The 23,451-nt window shown below is 36.8% G+C and overlaps 1 protein-coding gene across 1 annotated transcript in view; it reads left to right on the plus strand.

Moving 5' to 3' along the window:
- Positions 1–22,606, plus strand: part of LOC125653878 (ankyrin repeat, SAM and basic leucine zipper domain-containing protein 1-like) — a 38,029-nt gene extending 15,423 nt beyond the window's left edge. Inside the window, exons 8-12 of the mRNA XM_048883562.2 lie at positions 6,582–6,711; positions 8,875–8,990; positions 12,274–12,391; positions 15,341–15,445; positions 21,265–22,606. Coding sequence (XP_048739519.1) covers positions 6,582–6,711; positions 8,875–8,990; positions 12,274–12,391; positions 15,341–15,445; positions 21,265–21,444 — 649 coding nt within the window. The 3' untranslated portion in view covers positions 21,445–22,606. The remainder of the gene's footprint in view (positions 1–6,581; positions 6,712–8,874; positions 8,991–12,273; positions 12,392–15,340; positions 15,446–21,264) is intronic.
- The last annotated feature ends 845 nt before the right edge of the window (positions 22,607–23,451 follow it).

The raw sequence follows: 23,451 nt of genomic DNA on the forward strand, positions 1-23,451 counted from the left end.
TGTTTTGGTGTATCTAGGTAATGTTTTGGTGTAGCTGAGGTAATGTTTTGGTGTATCTAGGTAATGATTTGGTGTATCTAGGTAATTTTTAGGTGTAGTTAGGTAATGTTTTGGTGCGTCTTTTCTACACTTGTTTGTTGACAGGCCGTATATGGTATGAGCTTTCTATACGTCTCTTGGCTTTTTCATGTTTTGGTTTTATTTTTCACACTGTGAGGTTTAGGACTATCAAACATGGTCAGCTGATGCATCAAAGGGAAAAGGTCATGACCCTGAAATAGGTGACTGTGAATGATGTGGTATTCTCGCCTAAGTCGAAGGCTAAGTTGAGCTTTTCTAATTGAAATTTGTTCATTGTATGTTATAGATGGCGTTGTAAACTTTTCACATTTTTATCCTCTTTTCCAGAACTACTGGGCAAATATCAATCAAATTTAGCACAAAATATCCTTGGGTGAAGGGGATTTAAATTTCTTCAAATGAAGGGCCATGCCCCTTTCCAAGGGAAGATAATTGCGAAATATTAAAAATACATTGACAACATTTAAAAATCTCCAGAACCACAGGGTCAATTTCAACCTAACTTGGCACAAAGCATTATTTGGTGAAGAGGATTCAAGTTTGTTCTAATAAAGGGCCATGCCCCCTTCAAAGGGAAGATAATCACAAAAATTTAAAAATAGGTTGGGTCGTTTAAGAATCTTCTTCTCAAGAACCACTGGGCCAGAAGAGCTGAAATTTACATGAAAGCTTCCTGACATAGTACAAATTCAAATTTGTTAAAATCATATCCCACAGGATAGGTTGGGGCCACAATAGGGGATCAAAATTTTACATGTAAAAATTTGTAAAAATCATGGCGCTCGGGGATAGGTTAGGGCCATAAAAGTGATCAAAGTTTTACATGCGAATATATAAGGAAAATCTTTAAATATGGGCCAAGGTGACTCAGTTGAGCGATATAACCCATGGGCCTCTTGTTTGATGTAGTTACAGATTGATGTGGTGTTTTGGGGTAGATACAGAATGATGTGGTGTTTTTGGGTAGATACAGAATGATGTGGTGTTTTCGAGGTACATGTAGCTAGTCTAGAATGATGTGTTTTCGGTGGAGCAAGGGATGATGTGTTTTTCAGTGGAGCTAGGAAATGATGTGGTGTTTTGGGGATAGCTACAGAATGATTTGTTTTTGGAATAGCTAGGGAGCGATGTGGTGTTTTCGATGTAGCTAGCCTAGAATGATGTTTTTGGTGGAGCTAGGGGTGATGTGTTTTTCAGGGTAGCTAGGAAATGATATGATGATTTCGGGTAGCTTCTGAATGATGTGTTTTTCAGGGTAGCTAGGGAATGATGTGGTGTTTTTGGTGGTGCTAGCTTAGAATGATGTTTTTGGTGGAGCTAGGGGTGATGTGTTTTTCAGGGTAGCTAGGAAATGATGTGATGATTTCGGGTAGCTTCTGAATGATGTATTTTTCAGGGTAGCTAGGGAATGATGTGGTGTTTTCGGTGGTGCTAGCCTAGAATGATGTTTTTGGTGGAGCTAGGGGTGATGTGTTTTTCAGGGTAGCTAGGGGTGATGTGTTTTTCAGGGTAGCTAGGGAATGATGTGATTTCGGGTAGCTTCTGAATGATGTGTTTTTCAGGGTAGCTAGGGAATGATGTGGTGTTTTCGGTGGTGCTAGCCTAGAATGATGTTTTTGGTGGAGCTAGGGGTGATGTGTTTTTCAGGGTAGCTAGGAAATGATGTGATGATTTCGGGTAGCTTCTGAATGATGTATTTTTCAGGGTAGCTAGGGAATGATGTGGTGTTTTCGGTGGTGCTAGCCTAGAATGATGTTTTTGGTGGAGCTAGGGGTGATGTGTTTTTCAGGGTAGCTAGGGGTGATGTGTTTTTCAGGGTAGCTAGGGAATGATGTGATTTCGGGTAGCTTCAGAATGATGTGTATTTCAGGGTAGCTAGGGAATGATGTGGTGTTTTCGGTGGTGCTAGCCTAGAATGATGTGGTGTTTTTTGGTGTAGTTACGGAATGATGTGGTGTTTTTCGGTGTAGCTAGCCTAGAATGATGTGGTGTTTTTATACGCCCGTCTTAAGACGGGACGTATTATGGTATGGCGTTCATGTCCGTCCGTCTGTCCGTCCGTCTGTTAGCTTTTTCGTGTCCGACCCGTAACTTAAATACTACAAGGCCTAGAATCATCAAACTTTGTCTGTAGATACATCTTGGGTAGAAGGTGTGTCGCACATTAAAACCAGGTCACTGTGACTTTTCATTAAGAAGATATCCGTCTGTCCGTCCGTCTGTTAGCTTTTTCGTGTCCGACCCGTAACTTAAATACTACAAGGCCTAGAATCATCAAACTTTGTCTGTAGATACATCTTGGGTAGAAGGTGTGTCGCACATTAAAACCAGGTCACTTTGACTTTTCATTAAGAAGATATGGCCATATATGGCAAAAACTTGTCCGGCTCATAACTTGAAAACTATTAGACCTAGAATCACCAAAATTGGTCAACTAATGCATCTTAGGTAGAAGGTGTGTCGCATCCTACTTTAAGGTCACTGTGACATTTAATTAAGTTGATATAAAAACAAATGTTTTAATGGGTACAATCTATACTGTTAACAATATGTGACGGGCGTATCATGTGCCGTGGCGGTGCACTTTATTTGATGTAGTTACGGAATGATGTGTTGTTTTACGGTGTAGCTAGGAAGTGTTTTTGTGTTTGAGGTGTAATAAGGAATGATTTGATGTATGTACAGCATGGTACATAAGAATTGGTCATTACCAAATATTATAACAGAAAATTGTACATGTTCATGCCCTTCAATGATTTCAAAGAGACTCGGCATAATGCAAATATTTCCACTGTGAAATTGATAAAATGGTGTTATAGAGGTCAGTGTTTCGATTTTTGATCTCTAGAACTGTTAAATTGATAGAATGATTTTATAGGGTCAGTGTTTTGTTTGTTGACCACTAGGACTGTAAAATTGATAGAATGATTTTATAGGGGTCAGTGTTTTGTTTGTTGACCACTAGGACTGTAAAATTGATAGAATGATATTATAGGGGTCAGTGTTTTGTTTGTTGACCACTAGGGCTGTAAAATTGATAGAATGATATTATAGAGGTCAGTGTTTTTAGCTCACCTGAACCGAAGGTTCAAGTGAGCTATTCTGATCACATTTTGTCCGGCGTCCGTCTGTCTGTCTGTCTGTAAACTTTTCACATTTTCGACTTCTTCTCCAGAACCACTGGGCCAATTTCAACCTAACTTGGCCAAAAGCATCCTTGGGTGAAGGGCTTTCAAGTTTGTTCAAATGAAGGGCCATGTCCTTTTCAAAGGGGAGATAATCACAAAAATGCAAAAATAGGGTGGGGTCATTTAAAAATCTTATTCTCAAGAACCACTGGGCCAGAAGAGCTGAAATTTACCTGAAAGCTTCCTGACATATTGCAGATTCAAGTTTGTTCAAATCATGGCCCCCGGTGGTAGGATGGGGGGCCACAAGGGGGGATCAAAGTTTTACATACAAATATATAGGGAAAAACTTTAAAAATCTTCTTCTCAAGAACCACTGAGCCAGAAAAGCTGAGATTTACATGAAAGCTTCCTGGCATAATGCAGATTCAAGTTTGTTCAAATCATGGGCCCCTGGGGTTGGATGGGGCCACAATAGGGGATCAAAGTTTTACATACAAATATATAGGAAAAATCTTTAAAAATCTTCTTCTCAAGAACCACTAAGCCAGAAAAGCTGAGATTTACATGAAAGCTTCCTTACATAATGTAGATTCAAGTTTGTTCAAATCATGGACCCCGGGGGTTGGATGGGGCCACAATAGGGGATCAAAGTTTTACATACAAATTTATAGGAAAAATCTTTAAAAATCTTCTCAAGAACCACTGAGTCAGAAAAGCTGATTTTTACATGAAAACTTCCTGACATATTGCAGATTCAAGTTTGTTCAAATCATGGCCCCCGGGGATAGGATGGGGCCCCAAGGGGGGGATCAAAGTTTTGCACATAAATATATAGGGAAAAACTTTAAAAATCTTCTTCTCAAGAACCACTAAGCCAGAAAAGCTGAGATTTACATGAAAGCTTCCTGACATAATGCAGATTCAAGTTTGTTCAAGTCATGGGCCCCTGGGGTTTTAATGGGGCCACAATAGGAGATCAAAGTTTTACATACAAATATATAGGAAAAATCTTTAAAAATCTTCTCAAGAACCACTTAGCCAGAAAAGCTGATTTTTACATGAAAACTTTCTGACATAGTGCAGATTCAAGTTTGTTCAAATCATGGCCCCCGGGGATAAGATGGGGCCCCAAGGGGGGATCAAAGTTTTACACACAAATATATAGGGAAAAACTTTAAAAATCTTCTTCTCAAGAACCACTAAGCCAGAAAAGCTGAGATTTACATGAAAGCTTCCTGACATAATGCAGATTCAAGTTTGTTCAAATCATGGGCCCCTGGGGTTGGATGAGGCCCCAAGGGGGGGATCAAAGTTTTACATACAAATATATAGGAAAAATCTTTAAAAATCTTCTTCTCAAGAACCACTAAGCCAGAAAAGCTGATTTTTACATGAAAACTTTCTGACATATTGCAGATTCAAGTTTGTTCAAATCATGGCCCCTGGGGATAAGATGGGGCCCCAAGGGGGGGATCAAAGTTTTACACACAAATATATAGGGAAAAACTTTGAAAATCTTCTTCTCAAGAACCACTAAGCCAGCTGAGATTTACATGAAAGCTTCCTGACATAGTGCAGATTCAAGTTTGTTCAAATCATGGCCCCCGGGGATAAGATGGGGCCCCAAGGGGGAGATCAAAGTTTTACACACAAATATATAGGGAAAAACTTTAAAAATCTTCTTCTCAAGAACCACTAAGCCAGAAAAGCTGATTTTTACATGAAAACTTTCTGACATAGTGCAGATTCAAGTTTGTTCAAATCATGGCCCCCGGGGATAAGATGGGGCCCCAAGGGGGGGATCAAAGTTTTACACACAAATATATAGGGAAAAACTTTAAAAATCTTCTTCTCAAGAACCACTAAGCCAGAAAAGCTGATTTTTACATGAAAACTTTCTGACATAGTGCAGATTCAAGTTTGTTCAAATCATGACCCCCTGGGATAAGATGGGGCCCCAAGGGGGGGATCAAAGTTTTACACACAAATATATAGGGAAAAACTTTGAAAATCTTCTTCTCAAGAACCACTAAGCCAGCTGAGATTTACATGAAAGCTTCCTGACATAGTGCAGATTCAAGTTTGTTCAAATCATGGCCCCCGGGGATAAGATGGGGCCCCAAGGGGGGATCAAAGTTTTACACACAAATATATAGGGAAAAACTTTAAAAATCTTCTCAAGAACCACTAAGCCAGAAAAGCTGATTTTTACATGAAAACTTTCTGACATATTGCAGATTCAAGTTTGTTCAAATCATGGGCCCCGGGGATAAGATGGGGCCCCAAGGGGGGGTTCAAAGTTTTACACACAAATATATAGGGAAAAACTTTAAAAATCTTCTTCTCAAGAACCACTAAGCCAGAAAAGCTGAGATTTACATGAAAGCTTCCTGACATAATGTAGATTCAAGTTTGTTCAAATCATGGGCTCCAGGGGTTGGATGGGGCCACAATAGGGGATCAAAGTTTTACATACAAATATATAGGAAAAATCTTCTTCTCAAGAACCACTGAGTCAGAAAAGCTGATTTTTACATGAAAACTTTCTGACATAGTGCAGATTCAAGTTTCTTCAAATCATGGGCTCCGGGGGTAGGATGGGGCCACAAGGGGGATCAAAGTTTTACATAGAAATATATAGTTAAAATCTTTTTCTCAATAACCACTGAGTCAGAAAAGCTGATATTTACAAGAAAACTTTCTGACATAATGCAGATTCAAGTTTGTTCAAATCATGGTCCCCGGGGGGTAGGATGGGGCCACAAGTGGGGGGGGGTCAAAGTTTTACATACAAATATAGAAAAAAGCTTTAAAAGAACCATTGGGCCAAAGAAGTTGACATTTACATGAAAGCTTTCTGACATAGTGTAGATTCAAGTTTGCAAAGGGTAGTTTGGGCCATAATAGGGACCAAGGTTTTACATGCAAATATATATGGAAAGTCTTCAGATATGGGCCAAGGTGACTCAGGTGAGCGATGTGGCCCATGGGCCTCTTGTGTTTGTTGACCACTAGGACTGTAAAATTGATAGAATGATATTATAGAGGTCAGTGTTTTGTTTGTTGACCACTAGGGCTGTAAAATTGATAGAATGATATTATAGAGGTCAGTGTTTTGTTTGTTGACCACTAGGACTGTAAAATTGATAGAATGATATTATAGGGGTCAGTGTTTTGTTTGTTGACCACTAGGACTGTAAAATTGATAGAATGATATTATAGAGGTCAGTGTTTTGTTTATTGACCACTAGGTCTGTAAAATTGATAGAATGATATTATAGAGGTTAGTGTTTTGTTTGTTGACCACTAGGACTGTAAAATTGATAGAATGATATTATAGGGGTCAGTGTTTTGTTTGTTGACCTCTAGGGCCGTGATATATGGAGAGCTGGAACTGTTTCTGAGTGGGCTGGGTCTCAGTCACCTGGTACAGCTGTTCCAGGACCAGCAGGTCGAGTTTGACATGTTTCTCAGGATGACAGATGAAGACTTGATAAAGGTGACTAGTTTCTGAGCTATGATAACTTTTATAGAAACTTTAATCTTTTTATTGTTAAGATTTTTCTAGACTTCACAAAGTATTTCCTTCTGTCGACCACATAGTGGCCCAAGGTTTTTTTTCCCATGAGTCAAAACTTATGTTATTTTCTGGCTTGTAGGTATACAAGTAATTTCATCAGACTTTATTTCAGCAAGCATGTACAGTGTAGTTCTAAAATATGAAAATTGATATGCAGTGTAGCGTTAATTACCTATCTGTAAAATGTTTTATTGTCAGAAATAACCAACATTTTAAAAAATCCAGTAGTTTATTTACCTCCCAAGCTAAAGAGTATATGTGCCACATAAGCCTTTGTCATTTTAAATGCAACTGCATTACATTAATGATCAATAATTAATTGCTTTGTGTTATACGACAGGAGCGTGAAGTTGGCATAAAATTGCAAAAATGCCAAAATCAATGAAAATGTTCTTGAATTCATGGGTTTTCTTTTCAGAAAACATGCAGCCCATAAGTTGAACAAATTTATATTCAAATACATTTTTCATCTACTATTAACACACAATATACATGTATATTAGTTTCGTTTTGCTTGACAGATTGGCACACCTTTTCCTAAGCAATAATCTGGATGAAATTCAACAGTTATCAAGCTGTTTTTGAAAAAAAAGGAAGGAAAGTTTTTTTTCATAATGTAATAATGCTATCAAATAAGCAACAACTTTGATTTAAGTTGTGATAGTATACTTGGCATATATTCAACTTTCTTAAAATACAGTTCAATTCAAGACACAGTTAAAACAGAGAAATTTTGGAGCCTTTATATGTACACAGTCAGACCTTGTTCTTTGCCACAGTTGCACTTATCCACATCTCAATAGAAAAACATCTTGTTCATCTCTAATGTTCCATGGAGAAGTTGATTTTAAATAATATTTCAGTGTGGACCATTAGCTCACTCCTTAAACGTAATCAAAGACTAACTGTCGTTGTACTGTATACATGTATAAATAAAGACGTAAATAGATACAGTTTACTCTGGATATATTGAAATCCAGAATTGTTCGCAATATCCAAAGTTCAGTATAACTGATGTTGAACCATCTAAATAATGTTACTGGGAAGATATTTTACTTCAGATCATTCAATATAAGTGACTTCAGTATAATAGTTCAAGATAAGCGACTTCAGTATAACAGATCATTCAATATAAGTGACTTCAGTTTAACAGATCATTCAATATAAGTGACTTCAGTATAACAGATCGTTCAATATAAGCGACTTCAATATAACAGATCGTTCAATATAAGTGACTTCAGTATAACAGATCGTTCAATATAAGCGACTTCAATATAACAGATCGTTCAATATAAGTGACTTCAGTATAACAGATCGTTCAATATAAGCGACTTCAATATAACAGATCGTTCAATATAAGTGACTTCAGTATAACAGATCGTTCAATATAAGCGACTTCAATATAACAGATCGTTCAATATAATTGACTTCATTATAACAGATAGTTCAATATAAGTGACTTCAATATAACAGATCGTTCAATATAATTGACTTCAATATAACAGATAGTTCAATATAAGTGACTTCAATATAACAGATCGTTCAATATAAGCGACTTCAATATAACAGATCGTTCAATATAAGTGACTTCAGTATAACAGATCGTTCAATATAAGCGACTTCAATATAACAGATCGTTCAATATAATTGACTTCAATATAACAGATAGTTCAATATAAGTGACTTCAATATAACAGATCGTTCAATATAATTGACTTCAATATAACAGATAGTTCAATATAAGTGACTTCAATATAACAGATCGTTCAATATAATTGACTTCAATATAACAGATAGTTCAATATAAGTGACTTCAGTATAACAGATCATTCAATATAAGTGACTTCAATATAACAGATTATTCTATATAAGCGACTTCAGTGTAACAGATCATTCAATATAAGCGACTTCAGTATAAGTAGAGTAGACTGTACATGAGTTACACTGTCTTAAAACGAATTAGAGTAATCATTCTTGAGGCCATCATCAGATTGTTCAGCTTAATGGGGTTTTGTTGCTTTCATTACCCACTGTTATATGAATATTGGCTCTATTAATAAAGAATTGTCTACCCTGCTTTAGATGGGTATTCAACAAATCGGAATTCGGAAGAAGATTCTAGATGGTGTCCACATGGTCCACAAACAGGACTGGGAGAAAGGGAGTCTGCCTACCGTACCATACAACAGAAAGATGAGGTAGGCGACAGGAAGTACAGGGGGGTGGACTGGAATCATTTCAATCGGTCAGTTGTTTGTCCAGAGATTTCCTCTGACATGTTTGGGTTGGAGTTTCTTTTTCAAGAATTTATAAACATGTATATCATTTAAACCTGTATGCCTAGTATTTTCTGATTGATTCATTTCAGTTTGAACAAGATGTGTTTGTGAAACACAAATGCCCCCGATAATGGCCAATTCCGAAGATGGCCAAGGTCACAAGGGCAAATATCTTGGTACCAGTAGAAAGATCTTGTCAAAAGTGCTCATGTACAATATGAAAGCTCTAATATTTACCATTTAGAAGTTATGACCAATGTAAAAAAAAATTAAAAGTAGGTCAAATGTCAAGGTCAAAAGGTTCAATACCCATGGAAAGGTCTGGTCACAAGGAATACTCATGTGAAATATCAAAGCTCTATCACTTATTGTTCAAAAGTTATTAGCAAGGTTAAAGTTTTCAAAAAGTAGGTCAAACTCCAAGGTCAAGGTCACAGGGTCAAAATGTTGGTACCCACGGAAAGGTCTGGTCACAAGGAATACTCATGTGAAATATCAAAGCTCTATCACTTACTGTTCAAAAGTTATTAGCAAGGTTAAAGTTTCAGACAGAATTACAGAATGACAGACAGGACAAAAACAATATGCCCTTCGATCTTGGGGGCATAAAATGTTATGTAATCAGCTGTCTAAAAATCATTTTTCCTGATTTTTCCTTCATATCATACACATGTTCATGATAAGATGTTTTGTAAATACCAGCCCAAGATCACTGGGAAAGATAATAACTAATGAAATCCAGTAGTGTGATAAAGTTCTAGCAGTGGTACTAACCCAAAGGTTGCTTGTACATTGTTTGTTTTCCATTTTCACCTCTACAGAATCCACCACAAGAAACATTAAATCCTTATCATTCTCATAAAGCAAAACTGTTGTTACATGTTCTCATATGATTAAAAACTGGGGGGGGAGGGGGGGGGAAGAAATAAGAGGCCCATGGGCCACATCGCTCACCTGAGTTACACCTTGGCCCTTATTCAAAGATTTTCCCTATATATTTGTATGTAAAACTTTGATCCCCTATTGTGGCCCCATCCCACCCCTGGGGGCCATGATTTTAAGAAACCTGAATCTTCACTATGTCAAGAAGCTTTCATGTAAAGGTAAACTTTTCTGGCCCAGTGGTTCTTGAGAAGAAGTCAAAAATGTAAAGTAAAAAAAAAAAAATTAAAGCTAAAAAAAAACAGACCATCAGAAAACCTCACTTGAGCTTTGAGCTCAGGTGAGCTAAAAACTCATGTAATACGCCAGTTTTGAGATAAGAGCTCTCCTGTGTAGGAGGTACATTTAGTAAAACTTTGAGGGCCTAAGTGGGACAGAGTGAACCTACTGTCAGTGAGACAGACGATAAAATGTATTAAAAGCGGCTTCTCTTTAAATATGTAAATGTTGGAGGGTACCTGTAAAGTGCGAAACGAAATCGAAACGAAATCTACCGAAACGAAACGAAATCTACCGAAACGAAACGAAATCTACCGAAACGAAACGAAACCTACCGAAACGAAACCCACGGAAACAAAACGAAACCTACCGAAACGAAACAGATTGTATAACTGAACTCTTTTAATTATAATAATTAAAAAAGGTATCTTAGGCCCCTGTGAAAGTTACCACATATAAATAAAATTCGCCTCCCCTTTGATGTAGGCTTTCGGCTTGACTGTTACAAAGTTTTAAAAGCTGGAAAGGGGAAAGTAAGCACAAAGTACATATCCGTAGTTGATTAAATGCCATGCACAATTAGTTTCGGATCCATAAATTTCAGAACCGAGGGTTACAGTCTCAGAGATCTGGGGAAACACACTATACGAGGGGTGGGGTTGCCAACGTTGGATCCGCCTTTGGGCATAGATACATTGTTTGAAGAAGCTGGTGTCTGAGAAAATTGAAAGCAGGAAGAGCTCTTAATCTCTTATTTTATCTCTAACTGCTGAGGTGCGAGTACTTTCAATAATGGAAAAACTCTATACATTTTGGGTGTTGCTAAGACGGGGAATTGAAAACGGGACAGAAAACGGAATTTTTTTAATGCAATACTATTAGGAGGAGGTCGGCATTTTGTAAACTGAAAAGGCTTATGAACAAGGGAATTTTAAGCAGAAATCACAAAGAGAACGGGAGGACATATTCAGAATCCACCGTTTGATATACTACATACAAATACACAATATCCACATGTATACATATATTTGTCTTTAGAGCAAAAAATACTGAAACATGTATTCATGCCCAAAAGCGGATCCAACGCCGACGACCCCATCCCTCGTTTAGTGTGTTTCCCCAGACTTCTGACCTGTGAGACTGTAACCTTCCGTTCTGAAATTTATGGATCCGAAGCTAATTGCACATGGTATTTATGTACTTTGTGTTTAACCCCCCCTTTCCAACTCTTAAAATTTTGTATCAGTCAAGCCGAAAGCCTACATCAAAGGGGAGGCGAATTTTATTTATATGTGTAAACTTTAACAGGGGCCTAAGATACCATTTTTAATTGTTATAATTAAAAGAGTTCGATTATACAATCTGTTTCGTTTCGGTAGGTTTCGTTTCATTTCGGTGGGTTTCGTTTCGTTTCGGTGGGTTTCGTTTCGTTTCGGCAGATTTCGTTTCGTTTCGGTAGATTTCGTTTCGATTTCGTTTCTCACTTTACAGGTACCCAAATGTTGGAAACACAAAATACTATTGAAAGAAATGTTTTACTAAAGCAGAAACATAAAAACAATATCATATTTGAAAGTAATATCATGGATATTATACCTACTACCAATAAAATTACCTGATATAATAAGAATTCCATGTATCTAATTACTCCCTGAATACTTATCACTTACCTAGTTTGTGTATCAGTTGAATTCGGGTGATGAAACAGCATATGAGAGACTTAATGAGTACATTCACTTATGCAGTATGAATATTCGTCCCACTCCCGCATGTAAACAAGTTGTTTCGCGCCTTACTATGTATGAGAGTTCTTCAAAAGGAAATAACTCGAGCATATCTCGAAATCGGCGTATTGTGGAGAAACCCATGTTCTGATTCTATGAAATACTGCTCTAAACTTCTGTTCTGATTCTATGAAATACTGCTCTAAACTTCTGTTCTGATTCTATGAAATACTGCTCTAAACTTCTGTTGTCTTGTATCAGAGCTGGCACTGATACATTTTTTATTATTCTAAATTAAATGACTTTCATGATTTCAGCTGCAGTGAAGCAGTTGCTATGGCAGCCAACATCAGTAAACATACGAAATACTTGTCCAGTACCATCGGTTACATAGCCGACCAAATAACCGTCAACTCTCCTGTTTTAGAGACTCAGGTATATAAGATGAAGACAATGATTTTGATATCCGATAATCTGGTGGCGTAACCTTCCGTCATCTTAATTGAACTCCCATCTTCCCATCTTGCTCATTTGATACCTGCATGTTACTGCATTTGGTTTTTTATAGTGATGTCACACACTCTGCATATTTTCAGATCTCATTAATTAATTTCCTTAGTCCTGTGATCCTGATTGATAATTATCTTTTTGCAAAATTATAGACACCATGTAGAGTATAGAGTTTAAGTCTTCTGTCACACACTAGCTACAGAGGCAACAGGGAGGAGAAGAGAATGACCCCTATAAATAGCTAGGTAAACTGGTCCCTATAGATAGCTAGGTAAACTGGTCCCTATAGATAGCTAGGTAAATGGTCCCTATAGATAGCTAGGTAAACTGGTCACACCATATATAATTCAGTAATTTTGGAGTCAGGAATATTCGGCAGATCTTACTCAAAAAGAGTTTGAAATCATGGCACTTTATTATTTTTGACTGGCTTTCATTAAACACTTGTATTGTTTTTGTGCATGGAAATTTTGGTGTTTTCCCATCTGCCAAAAAAAGTCAACATTTCCAAAGCATCAAATTCATCTGATATAATAGTAAGTGACCAAATGAGATTATGTTGTCGGCACTATGTAAAGAATTTTTTTTTTTTAGCTTTCAGTCTTAAAATTGCTATTAAGATGCCAAACTGTGAGAGAAGTATGCCTATTGATTTCTAATTCAAAGTCAAGGTCGTGGTCAGTCACAGAATATAGCATTGTTTTGGACACAATAGCAGAAATAGGTCTATCAGCCTTGTATTTTGTGTGAACATTTTTGGAGAAAAGATTCCTTTTGATTTTTGTTTCAAAAACTGAATCCACGGGCCCTCCAAACATATGGGTATCCTGGATATGAAGCTCTTTTCAGATGTTATGTGGAGGCTCTGTGACTCAGTCAGTGAATGAAACAGTGTTGTAGGAAGTGTTTTTGATCTTTCAACATATAGTCATTTTAAGGTCAAAGGTCAGCATCATAGTAGCCATGATCTTCTGTTGTCATACAAGATACCAATCGGATCACACGCTCGTCTTTTTCCGTAACCCGTAAAAACACTCGGACGTGGATCGGCGCAAAAATTGCATCAAATCGATGCATTTCTTTTCCGGAAGCGCGCCTGTGGATTAGGTTAGAAGGCCAGAAGTGAATCCCTGTATGATGTGGTATTTAGATTTTCACCACAGGTTCAGTTTTGGTATCATTAACGTCTAATACATGTACATAAACATACAAGTGGAAATTGATAGTATTAGAATACCTTAGATATGTATGATATCTTAGATGCATTTGAAAGCTCGCGTTTCATATCGTAACGTACGACTGTGACGTCATAGTTGCAGTTGTGTGCACATGGCAACAGACTCTGATGGCGTTGAACCACATACGAGGTTCATTTGCGGTTACGGAAATAGCCGAGTAGTTATGATTGACAAGATACATGTAAGATTACAAGGATAAAAGGGGTTGTTCAGCAGAATTCCTGGTATCTATCTTAGAAATTCATATTTGATTTGAGATGACAAAAAATCAACAACAAAAATTAAAAGTACTGTGAGGAAAATTGTTCTAATAACAAAGTTCATCCACAGCAGAATATAGTCCCTTCTGAATAAAACATCTTACATTATACAGTAAGGAATATATAATTTATTTATAGCATTAAAGCGAAATTCTCATAAACACAGTAAAATATATAAGACCTGCACAAACCTCAGGAGCTTTTCAGATCGCCTGTTGTCCACCGTCTGTAAACTTTTTACATTTTTGACATCTTCTCCAGAACTATTGGGCAAATTAAAGCCAAACTTGGCCAAAAGCATCCTTGGGTGAAAGGCTTTCAAGTTTGTACAAATGAAGGGCCATGTCCCTTTCAAAGGGGAGATAAATGCAAAAATAGGGTGGGGTTATTTAAAAATCTTTTTCTCAAGATTTACTGGGCCAGAAGAGCTGAAATATATATGAAAGCTTCCTGACATATTGCAGATTCAGGTTTGTTAAAATAATGGCCCCCGGGGGTAGGATGGGGCTACAATAAGGGATCAAAGTTTTACATTAAAATATATAGGAAAAATCTTCTCAAGAACCACTATGCCAGAAAAGCTTATATTTACATGAAAACTTCCTGACATAGTGCAATTTCAAGTTTGTTAAAATCATGTCCCCTGTGGGTAGGATGGAACCATATTAGGGGGTCAAAGATTTTAAATACAAATATATTGGGAAATTCTTTAAAAATCTTCTCAAAAAAAGTACTTGGCCAGGAAAGCATGAAAGCCTCCTGACATAGTGCAGATTCAAGTTTGTTAAAATCCTGGCCCCCGGGGGTAAGATGAGGCGACAATAGAGGATCAAAATTTTACATACAAATATATAGAGAAAATCTTTAAAAATCCTCTTCTCAAGAACCACTGAACCAGAAAAGCTGAGATTAAATGAAAGCTTTCTGACATAGTGCAGATTCATGTTTGTTAAACTCGTGACCCCTGGGGCTAGGATGGGGTCACAATAGGGGATCAAAGTGTTACATAACTAATAAAAAGAAAAAAAATATTTAAGATTTTTCTCCATAAGAACCATTGGGCCAAAGAAGTTTACATTTGCTCAAAAGCTTCCTGACATAGTGCAGATTCAAGTTTGTGAAAACCATGGTCCCTGGGAGTAGGTTGGGGCCGCAATAGGGATAAAAGTTTTACATGCGAATATATTGGAAAAATCTTTAGATATGAGCTAAGGTGAGTGATGTGGTCCATGGGCCTCTTGTTAGAATATACACTAGACCTGCCAAATCACTGAGCTGTTGTTGAAGGAACCTGCATGTATCTAATGACTTATTAGATGATGGAAAATATAATCCACAGACATCTCGTACAGATATTTATATTGGTTATACTGTAGGATGGTACCACACCAAAGCAACTCCAGAAACACTGTCTAGAGACACGGGCGAACGTAGAGATGTTACAGAAAGAATTGACGAGATTATCATCCAAATTACAGAAGGTATGGTAGTCAGAGGATGAACGATGGATTATACACAAGTTGAAAGGGGGCCATTTCATGCTTTTTACTGTAGAATCGTGTATTTTTTCAGAGGATAAATTTCTGTGGTTTAAACAAGCATGTTCATGTAAATCTGATTTGATGCTGTAATTGTAGGTTATAGACTATGTATGGAAAAATATGACGACCAAGTTTTTTGGCACGTAGAGGGACCTTTTTATTATATACTTTCAATTTCATTTAGAAACTAACAATAATTTCATTTTGAACGATTTCTTTATTGGTTTAACTGATTAAAACACGAAAAATTAACAGCGTAGTAATTTGCTTGTGTATTGATTGTGACGTAATGTTTGCGGGCCGGAATGTTTCCGGGCATACATCATGTGATATGTACCCACAAACTTTTAAAGAAAAAAGAAGAGATGAAATTGAAAATATATAATAAGAATTGTTAATGTGGTTCAGTTTCTTTTGTGTGAACAGGATTTTCGTTTTTAACAATGTCCATACCATGAAAACCAGAAAAACTGAATCCCCGTGAAAATTAATGATTTTACAGTGTAATTTGCAAAAAACTTTCAGCTGAATTTCAAAGTGGGTTGAAACATGCATCACAGCCAGATTAGCTCAAGAACTGTCAAATGTAGGGTAAAATTTGAAAAAGCTGAGTAATTTTCCACTGAATTCCATACCATGATGGGTTTTGGTTATCAGTTACCTGTTATAAACATCCGGTGTGACGTAACTATCTTGCATATGAACAGTAGGGATTTTATGAGTAAAAAAATAAGCATTTCAGATTTATTGCAATGGTTTGTTAATTTTCATTCAAACTTAAAGCCAGATTTGGTGTATGTTGACCCAAGCTCTTTGTTTTCAGGCTCTGGGGACCATAAAACTTCAATAAATTTTCTTTTGATCTCAATCGCACTTTTTCATTATCACTGTGTACAATGCCATATGCAGAGACTGTGATTGGTGTAGCGCAGGGTGTGTGATTTTCACCCCCTACGCCACACATGGTTTTCAATCAAATACTTGGCATATCATGATTTTGTGCTAGTTTCTTCAGACGAATATTGAGTTCCCATTCAAAGGAAATCTTTCTGGTAAAGAAAACATGGCACTTTATGCAGTAGGAATGGAGATTTCTCATTAAATACACCAAAAAATATACCCTGCGCCCACCCTACTTGTATATTGTCGGAGTGTTTGAGTATTTCCAAAGAGTTCTAGACTTCCCAATTGCTAATGCTAGCTTCTCAATAACCATTGTCTTCCGTGTAATACTTTTGGCTATCTAGATTTATCTTAATTAAACACAATCAGTCTTTGAATACTTATTGACCTACTAACTTCGCTTGGAATTCACACACCCTGCGCTACACCAATCACGGTCCCCTGCATGTGGCATTGTACACAGTGATAATATCTGTTTCTTCTGTAAAAGTGAGACTTACCTAGATTTTAGGGGCCAGACCCTCATTACAAAATTGTCAGGCCATGAAACGACATGAAATTGAGTACAATAAAACATGCCTATAACAAATTAATTAATATTTCTTATGAGAGGAAAATAACGAAGTAATTATTATTGGATATACCATTTGTAGTTTCGTTTTAACGAAGTTTTTTTCACTGGCCCTTGAGGCTTGCTATAACCATGTTTTACTTAATATGCAAGTGTCTAATATATTTTTTAACTGACCTTGACATGTAGCTTATGCAGAATAGTTTTATAGATCTTTAGATACAAATAATATATGCTCCTTGCCATAAGTAATACTTATATGATTTATGTCTATTTTCTGAAAAGTTCTCTTACAAAGTTTCTCTGACAATTCACAATAATAGTATATCATCCTTGATCTACGGAACTTGTAATACTCTTAAGATACATTTGACCTTGTGATTTTAATTAACCTTGCTTTGACCTGACGATATGGGTCATCTTAATGTGAAGATTTATTGCTAAAGCTCAAATAAATATTTGAGATATCACCTGGTAAACATTTTTTACCATGTGAGGGCAATGACCTGCTGACCTTGACCTCAATGATAACAAGAAGTCATGAAAAGTTTTCATGTGAAGTTTTATCCCCAAAGCTCAAATTTACTGAGCTCTGCTATTCCAGTAAAGCAGAGACAATTTCATTGCTAAAGCTTAAACAGTATTCGATACATCATTTAGAAGCTGGGCTACTAACTTGTTCTGCCACGCAGACCCGATTCATCGTGATAGAAAATGAATTGCATCCCTTCAGAGTGTGGAATTCATTGTTCATGCCAAAATTGAATTTACACTGTCATAATGCTTGGGGATTATTTTGACTAATGGTGACCTTGCTCTCTTTTTAATATGTTTTTCTGCATTTATTGTTTCATAATCTGTGCTCCCCTATTGTTCAGATTCTGTGGGTCACGTGCTGTACATGTATAAATGAAATTTGCTTCATTGTAAGAGGGACAGTTGAAGCAAATCGCCGAGTCTCAAATGTCTAGGTACCGATGGAATAGTGATAGAGGTGTAATTAACATAGATATTTGACATGCATGTGCTATGTTTCCGGTATGACTAACATATATTTGCTATGTTTCCGGTATGACTAACGTATATTTACTATGATTCCGACATATATAACGTATATTTACTATTATTCCGGCATGTCCAGCATATATTTACTATGATTGCGGTATGTCCAGCGTATATTTACTATGATTGCGGTATGTTTAACATATATTTATTATGATTCCGGTATGTCTAATATATATTTACTATGATTCCGGCATGACTAATGTGTATTTACTATGATTCCGGTATGTTTTACGTAAATTTACTATGTTTTTAGCTCACCTGAGATGAAAGCTCAAGTGAGCTTTTCTGATCGCCCGTTGTCCGTCGTCTGTCCGTCTGTATGTAAACTTTTTACATTTTCGACTTCCTATCCAGAACCACTGGGCCACTTATAACCAAACTTGGCCAAAAGCATCCTTGGGTGAAGGGCATTCAGGGTTAAGGGCCATGACCCTTTCAAAGGGGAGATAATCACAAAAATGCAAAAATAGGGTGGGGTCATTTAAAAAAATTTCTTCTCAAGAACCACTAATCCAGAAAAACTGAGATTTACATGAAAGCTTCCTGACATAGTGCAGATTGAAGTTTTTTAAATCATGGCCCCGGGGAGTATGATGGGGCCACAATAGGGGATCAAAGTTTTATATGCAAACATATAGGGACAATCTTTTAAAAATCTTCTTCTCAAAAACTACTTGGCCAGGAAAGTTGAAATTTACATGAAAGTTTCCTGACATAGTGCAGATTGAAGTTTGTTAAAATCATGGCCCCCGGGAGTAAGATAAGGCGACAATAGGGGATCGAAGTTTTACATACAAATATATAGGGAAAATCTTGAAAAAAAATTCTTCTCAAGAACCACTGATCCAGAAAAGCTGAGATTTACAAGAAAGCTTCCTGACATAGTACAGAACTCATGACCCCTGGGGCTAGGATGGGGCCACAATATGGGATCAAAGTTTTACATAACTAATAAATAGACAAAAATCTTTAAAAAAAATTCTCCTTAAACCATTGGGCCAAAGAAGTTTACATTTGCATGAAAGCTTCCTGACATAGTGCAGATTCAAGTTTGTAAAAATCATGGTCCCCGGTGGTAAGATGGGGCCACAGTAGGGGATCAAAATTTTGCATACAAATATATGGGAAAATCATTAAAAATCTACTTCTGAAAATTCACTGGGCCAGAAAAGTTTCCATTTACATGAAAGCTTCCAGACATTGTGCAGATTCAATTTTGTAAAAATCATGGCCCCCGGTGGTAGGTTGAGGCCACAATAGGGATCAAATTATTACATGCGAATATATAGGGAAAAAATTAAATATGGGCCAAGGTGACCCAGGTGGCCCATGGGCCTCTTGTTTCGGTATGTTTATTTTGTGATGTGTAACTAGTTTTTTTCTGTAAGGGAATACTTGTAAATATGATGAAAGCAGTAACAAGCGAATTTTCGCCCCTTTCATTGACTCAATTAATCAAAAACAAATCATTTGAAATATGATAATTAATTGCTATGATTATAATCCTTTCAAATGATAAATGTGTTACTTGAAATTAACACATTTGATAGCAGTTGCCATAGGACGTTTCTCAGTATATCGATGCGGAAGAATCTTAACGCTTTGTTGTAGACAGATTGAACTTGTGTTTTAGTTTGTAACACACGCCGATGTTTTCCTAAAGATAAGACAAATAATTGTCTCTGTCTGATAATTTCGTTCATTCACCTACAATAAATTTTGTGATTCGGCAAGGTGAAGTAAAAGTTTCGCGAAAGTAAAAAGGAACTCACGGTACTAAATGTCATGATAGTTTGAAAACTGTGATTGGTTTAAGAGGGAATTTATTTGATTGCAAAAACAAAACAAAAACAAAATTTAAAAACCGCGCACTTCCGTTTCCGTAGATATCAAGGAAAGTAATCGCAGACATAATTATCTCCGTATACTAGTAGTTAAATTAGTGACGTCATCACTAGCCAAGGGAGTAAGATCCGCTGGCTTTCCACTTACGAAGTGGATTGTAAACCCTTGGCTAGATGCATAACTGTAGCTTTGAGGGGGGAAATTAGGGATGTCATAATTTTTATCCCCTGAAAGTTATAACAGTTTTGCAGTTAACCCTTTCTACACATAGACCGTTCGCGATAGCTCAGTAGTTAGAACGTTCGCATCGTAACCGAGAGGTCGTGAGTTCGAGACCCGTTCGTGCCATTGCCGCTTCGAATCTAAGACGTTAACATAGGCAGTAAATGCTCCATCACCAAACACTCGGCATTTAGAGGTGGGAGTCACGGGACGTTCGAACAGTGGTCTATCAAGTAAGGATACATTTGTTCTAAGGACATTCGAGAATTTCTCACTCATATTGAGACGTCATCAGCTGTAGGTAAAGTACCACTTTGGCCCCATGTTTGGTGCACGGGATACATGGTCCAGTGGGCAGGTGCCTGTAGGATTGTGCACGGGATACATGGTCTAGTGGTCAGGTGCCTGTAGGATTTTGCTGTGGGTATTCAAAAGTGAATAATACATGCGCATACGTATTTTTCCTCTTATTTTAATTTGTTTGTATGCCTCACTGAACCCATTACTCTCAGTTATAATTACACAGTTTAGAAGCCTTACTTAATTTGAAGTCACATCAAACACTACCCCTTACGTTGGTGCCATTTCCAGGATTGAAACTTTCTCAGAAGGACGCGAGACAGCATGCTATCATCGACATGCGTGTGCACTGTACATGGGTTACTCCTCTAGCTCGTTTTAACTCCTCTAGCTCGTGTTAAAGACGTGTTCATGTATGTCAATTCGAAGAATCAAAAAAGAAAGATTAGTCCTGACCCTTTTCATTACGTAGTTTTAAACAGTTTCCTTCGCGTGACACGGTTCGTAAACGCAGTTCTATATGTAAGTAAGGATATACCCGTGTTAACGAAGCAAGTAGTTTTCCCCACGTGTTGCTCTTGCCGCACCTGCTAATGCCAATTAACCTTGACTAATGCCAGCTTGCATTTATTTTTTCTTCTATTATGTTGTCGATGTTTCTTTGCAATTTTATTTCGCTGTACTTGAAGTAACATGCGCAGTGCCCTACATGTAAATGGCGTGTTGCTGAATTATCGTGTGCAATGTCCAAACTGGTTGAAATTGTTGCTGAAGCGACATGATAACATGCATAACCGGAAGAAATCATGAAATCTTAAATGAATTGATTATTAGTTACATTTATCATTTCCAGGTATTTCAGAAAAGGAATGTTGATCCGCCCGACCTTGTGACCTTACCAGTGAACCGGAAGTCACGTATCAATTACAAGCGCGTTCTTTTGGTCCTTGGTGTCTGTGTGCCAGTTGGAGTGGTCATATTTTACAGCAGGGACGCTCTGTTAAAACGAATCAATCAGTTTGTATCAGAATAACTTAAAATTCAAAAATCGATGCTTTTCAACTAGTCCCAATTGTTAAATGGTTGTGATCGCACATTGCAATATTCTTGCATGTGTATTATAAGAGTGTTCTAATAATATTTTGTGCCAAACTATATTATGATAGAGAGTATGATGAAATTCACACGAAAGAGAGAGATTGTGTCATTCACTAAACTGAAAGGTGTGGTTTTTATCCGCACAGAGAGTGGGGTATGCTAGTAGATTTTGTGATTCTCAGGGAAGACTAAATGTACATGGATGGAATTTTTTTTTTTTTTTTTTTTTTTTTTTTAGTGTTTGCTCTTGAGACTTGCGCAACAACTTGTGAGGACGCTAATAATGTGTTTATCAAAACTTCACGTCAATGTCATGATAGATAAATATGCTTATTTAAGGAATAAATGTCTACCTTGTTTATGTTACGGAAGCCATGAAGGCATTGGAAGCTTAGGTTAAATTTTGCAATCGTTTAGGCTTATGAAAGAGTTGCCCCATGCGAACATTTTTTTTATATCCTCCTGATACAAACTATCTAGTACTCCTTTTATTTATAGTAAATAAATTTGTAATTTGACTTGTGTCGGTTTATAAATATAAAGCTTTTTATGCTAAGCCAAATTTTCAGTGCCTTTTATCAAGATATAAAAATACATTGAAATATCAAAGGTTTAATGCTGACCAGACATTGACAAATGTAAATATTACTGTATTATTTCAAGTAAAAAAAAAATCTTTAAATCTCTGGCACTGTACAGTTTTAGGATGGGGCTATATTTGTGTTGAAAGTTTTACAGAAGAAAATGTACAAATTTCTCTTTCTTTAAGAGTTTTCTTTTCCTTTTACACCACTGACAAGTGAGATTGTATTCAATTGAATCCATACAAACGTATTCTTTTTAAAATGAATGATTTTGATGTGAATTTTAACAATATACCTACATAGGGTACTGTAATTATAAATGCACATGTAGATAGATATGTTATGTAAATTTCAGTGTTCAGTATTGAGCAGCAATGACCTTTTCTGTACTCGTAATTTTGAAATATTTTTTTGTATACTTGTAGGGAGAGGGCATTGTAAGTTTTAGAACTTGCACCCAATCCCAATATTTCATTTAAAGTTCAATAAAATATATACAACACCACAGACAAATTGTTTAGACTTATAAAATTGATGTCGCGCATTTTGGAAACCCAATTAAAAGACTTTTTACTTGGGAAAAGGGATTAAGATTTAATAGGTTTCATGTATTTTTTAAATCTAATGTTATATATACATGTTCAAAAATTACATGGATTTCAAAGAAGTTGAAGGTAATAGAATATTTTGTTTATGTATTTAAATTTTAAGTACATGTCAAAATAGGTATTAAAAGATACGTTATGTAAACTATTGCTAAACAGATTAGTTACTTTTGTACATTTCATAGGCCAGCATTTTTTGATGTTTAGTTCTATAAAATAGTAAAAATTCATAGGAGAAGGAAACGGAGTAAGAGTTTGGGAATAAAATTGTTTTATTATTAACATTTGAACATCTCCGTTATACCGATGTATTCGTTGACTGGTATATCCAACGGTGTATCAGGGGCCTCCATGGCCGAGCGGTTATAACATTGCGCTATAAATCATACGGCCTCTCACCTCTGTCGGCGCGGGTTCGAATCCCGCTCGCGCTGGTAAGTGAGAAAGTTTACTTTCGGAAGGTCGGTGGTCTCTTCCCAGGTACATTTTATCTGAGTTCTCTCTTCCACCAATAAAAGCTGGGCGCCACCAGATAACTGAAAAATTGTTGAGTGTGGCGGAAAACATCAATCAATCCAACGGTGTATCTTTTGACAGTATTTGAATAACTGAAGATAACGAACAGTGATCAATTTCAATCATAACTCCTATAAAGAATACAAAATTAAGAGTACGACAAACGCGGACCCATGGACACACCAGAGGTGGTATCAGGTGCCTAGGAGGAGTAAGCTCCCCTGTCGACCGGTCAGA

Source organism: Ostrea edulis, chromosome 7, assembly GCF_947568905.1.
Source record: "Ostrea edulis chromosome 7, xbOstEdul1.1, whole genome shotgun sequence".
Taxonomy (NCBI): domain Eukaryota; kingdom Metazoa; phylum Mollusca; class Bivalvia; order Ostreida; family Ostreidae; genus Ostrea; species Ostrea edulis.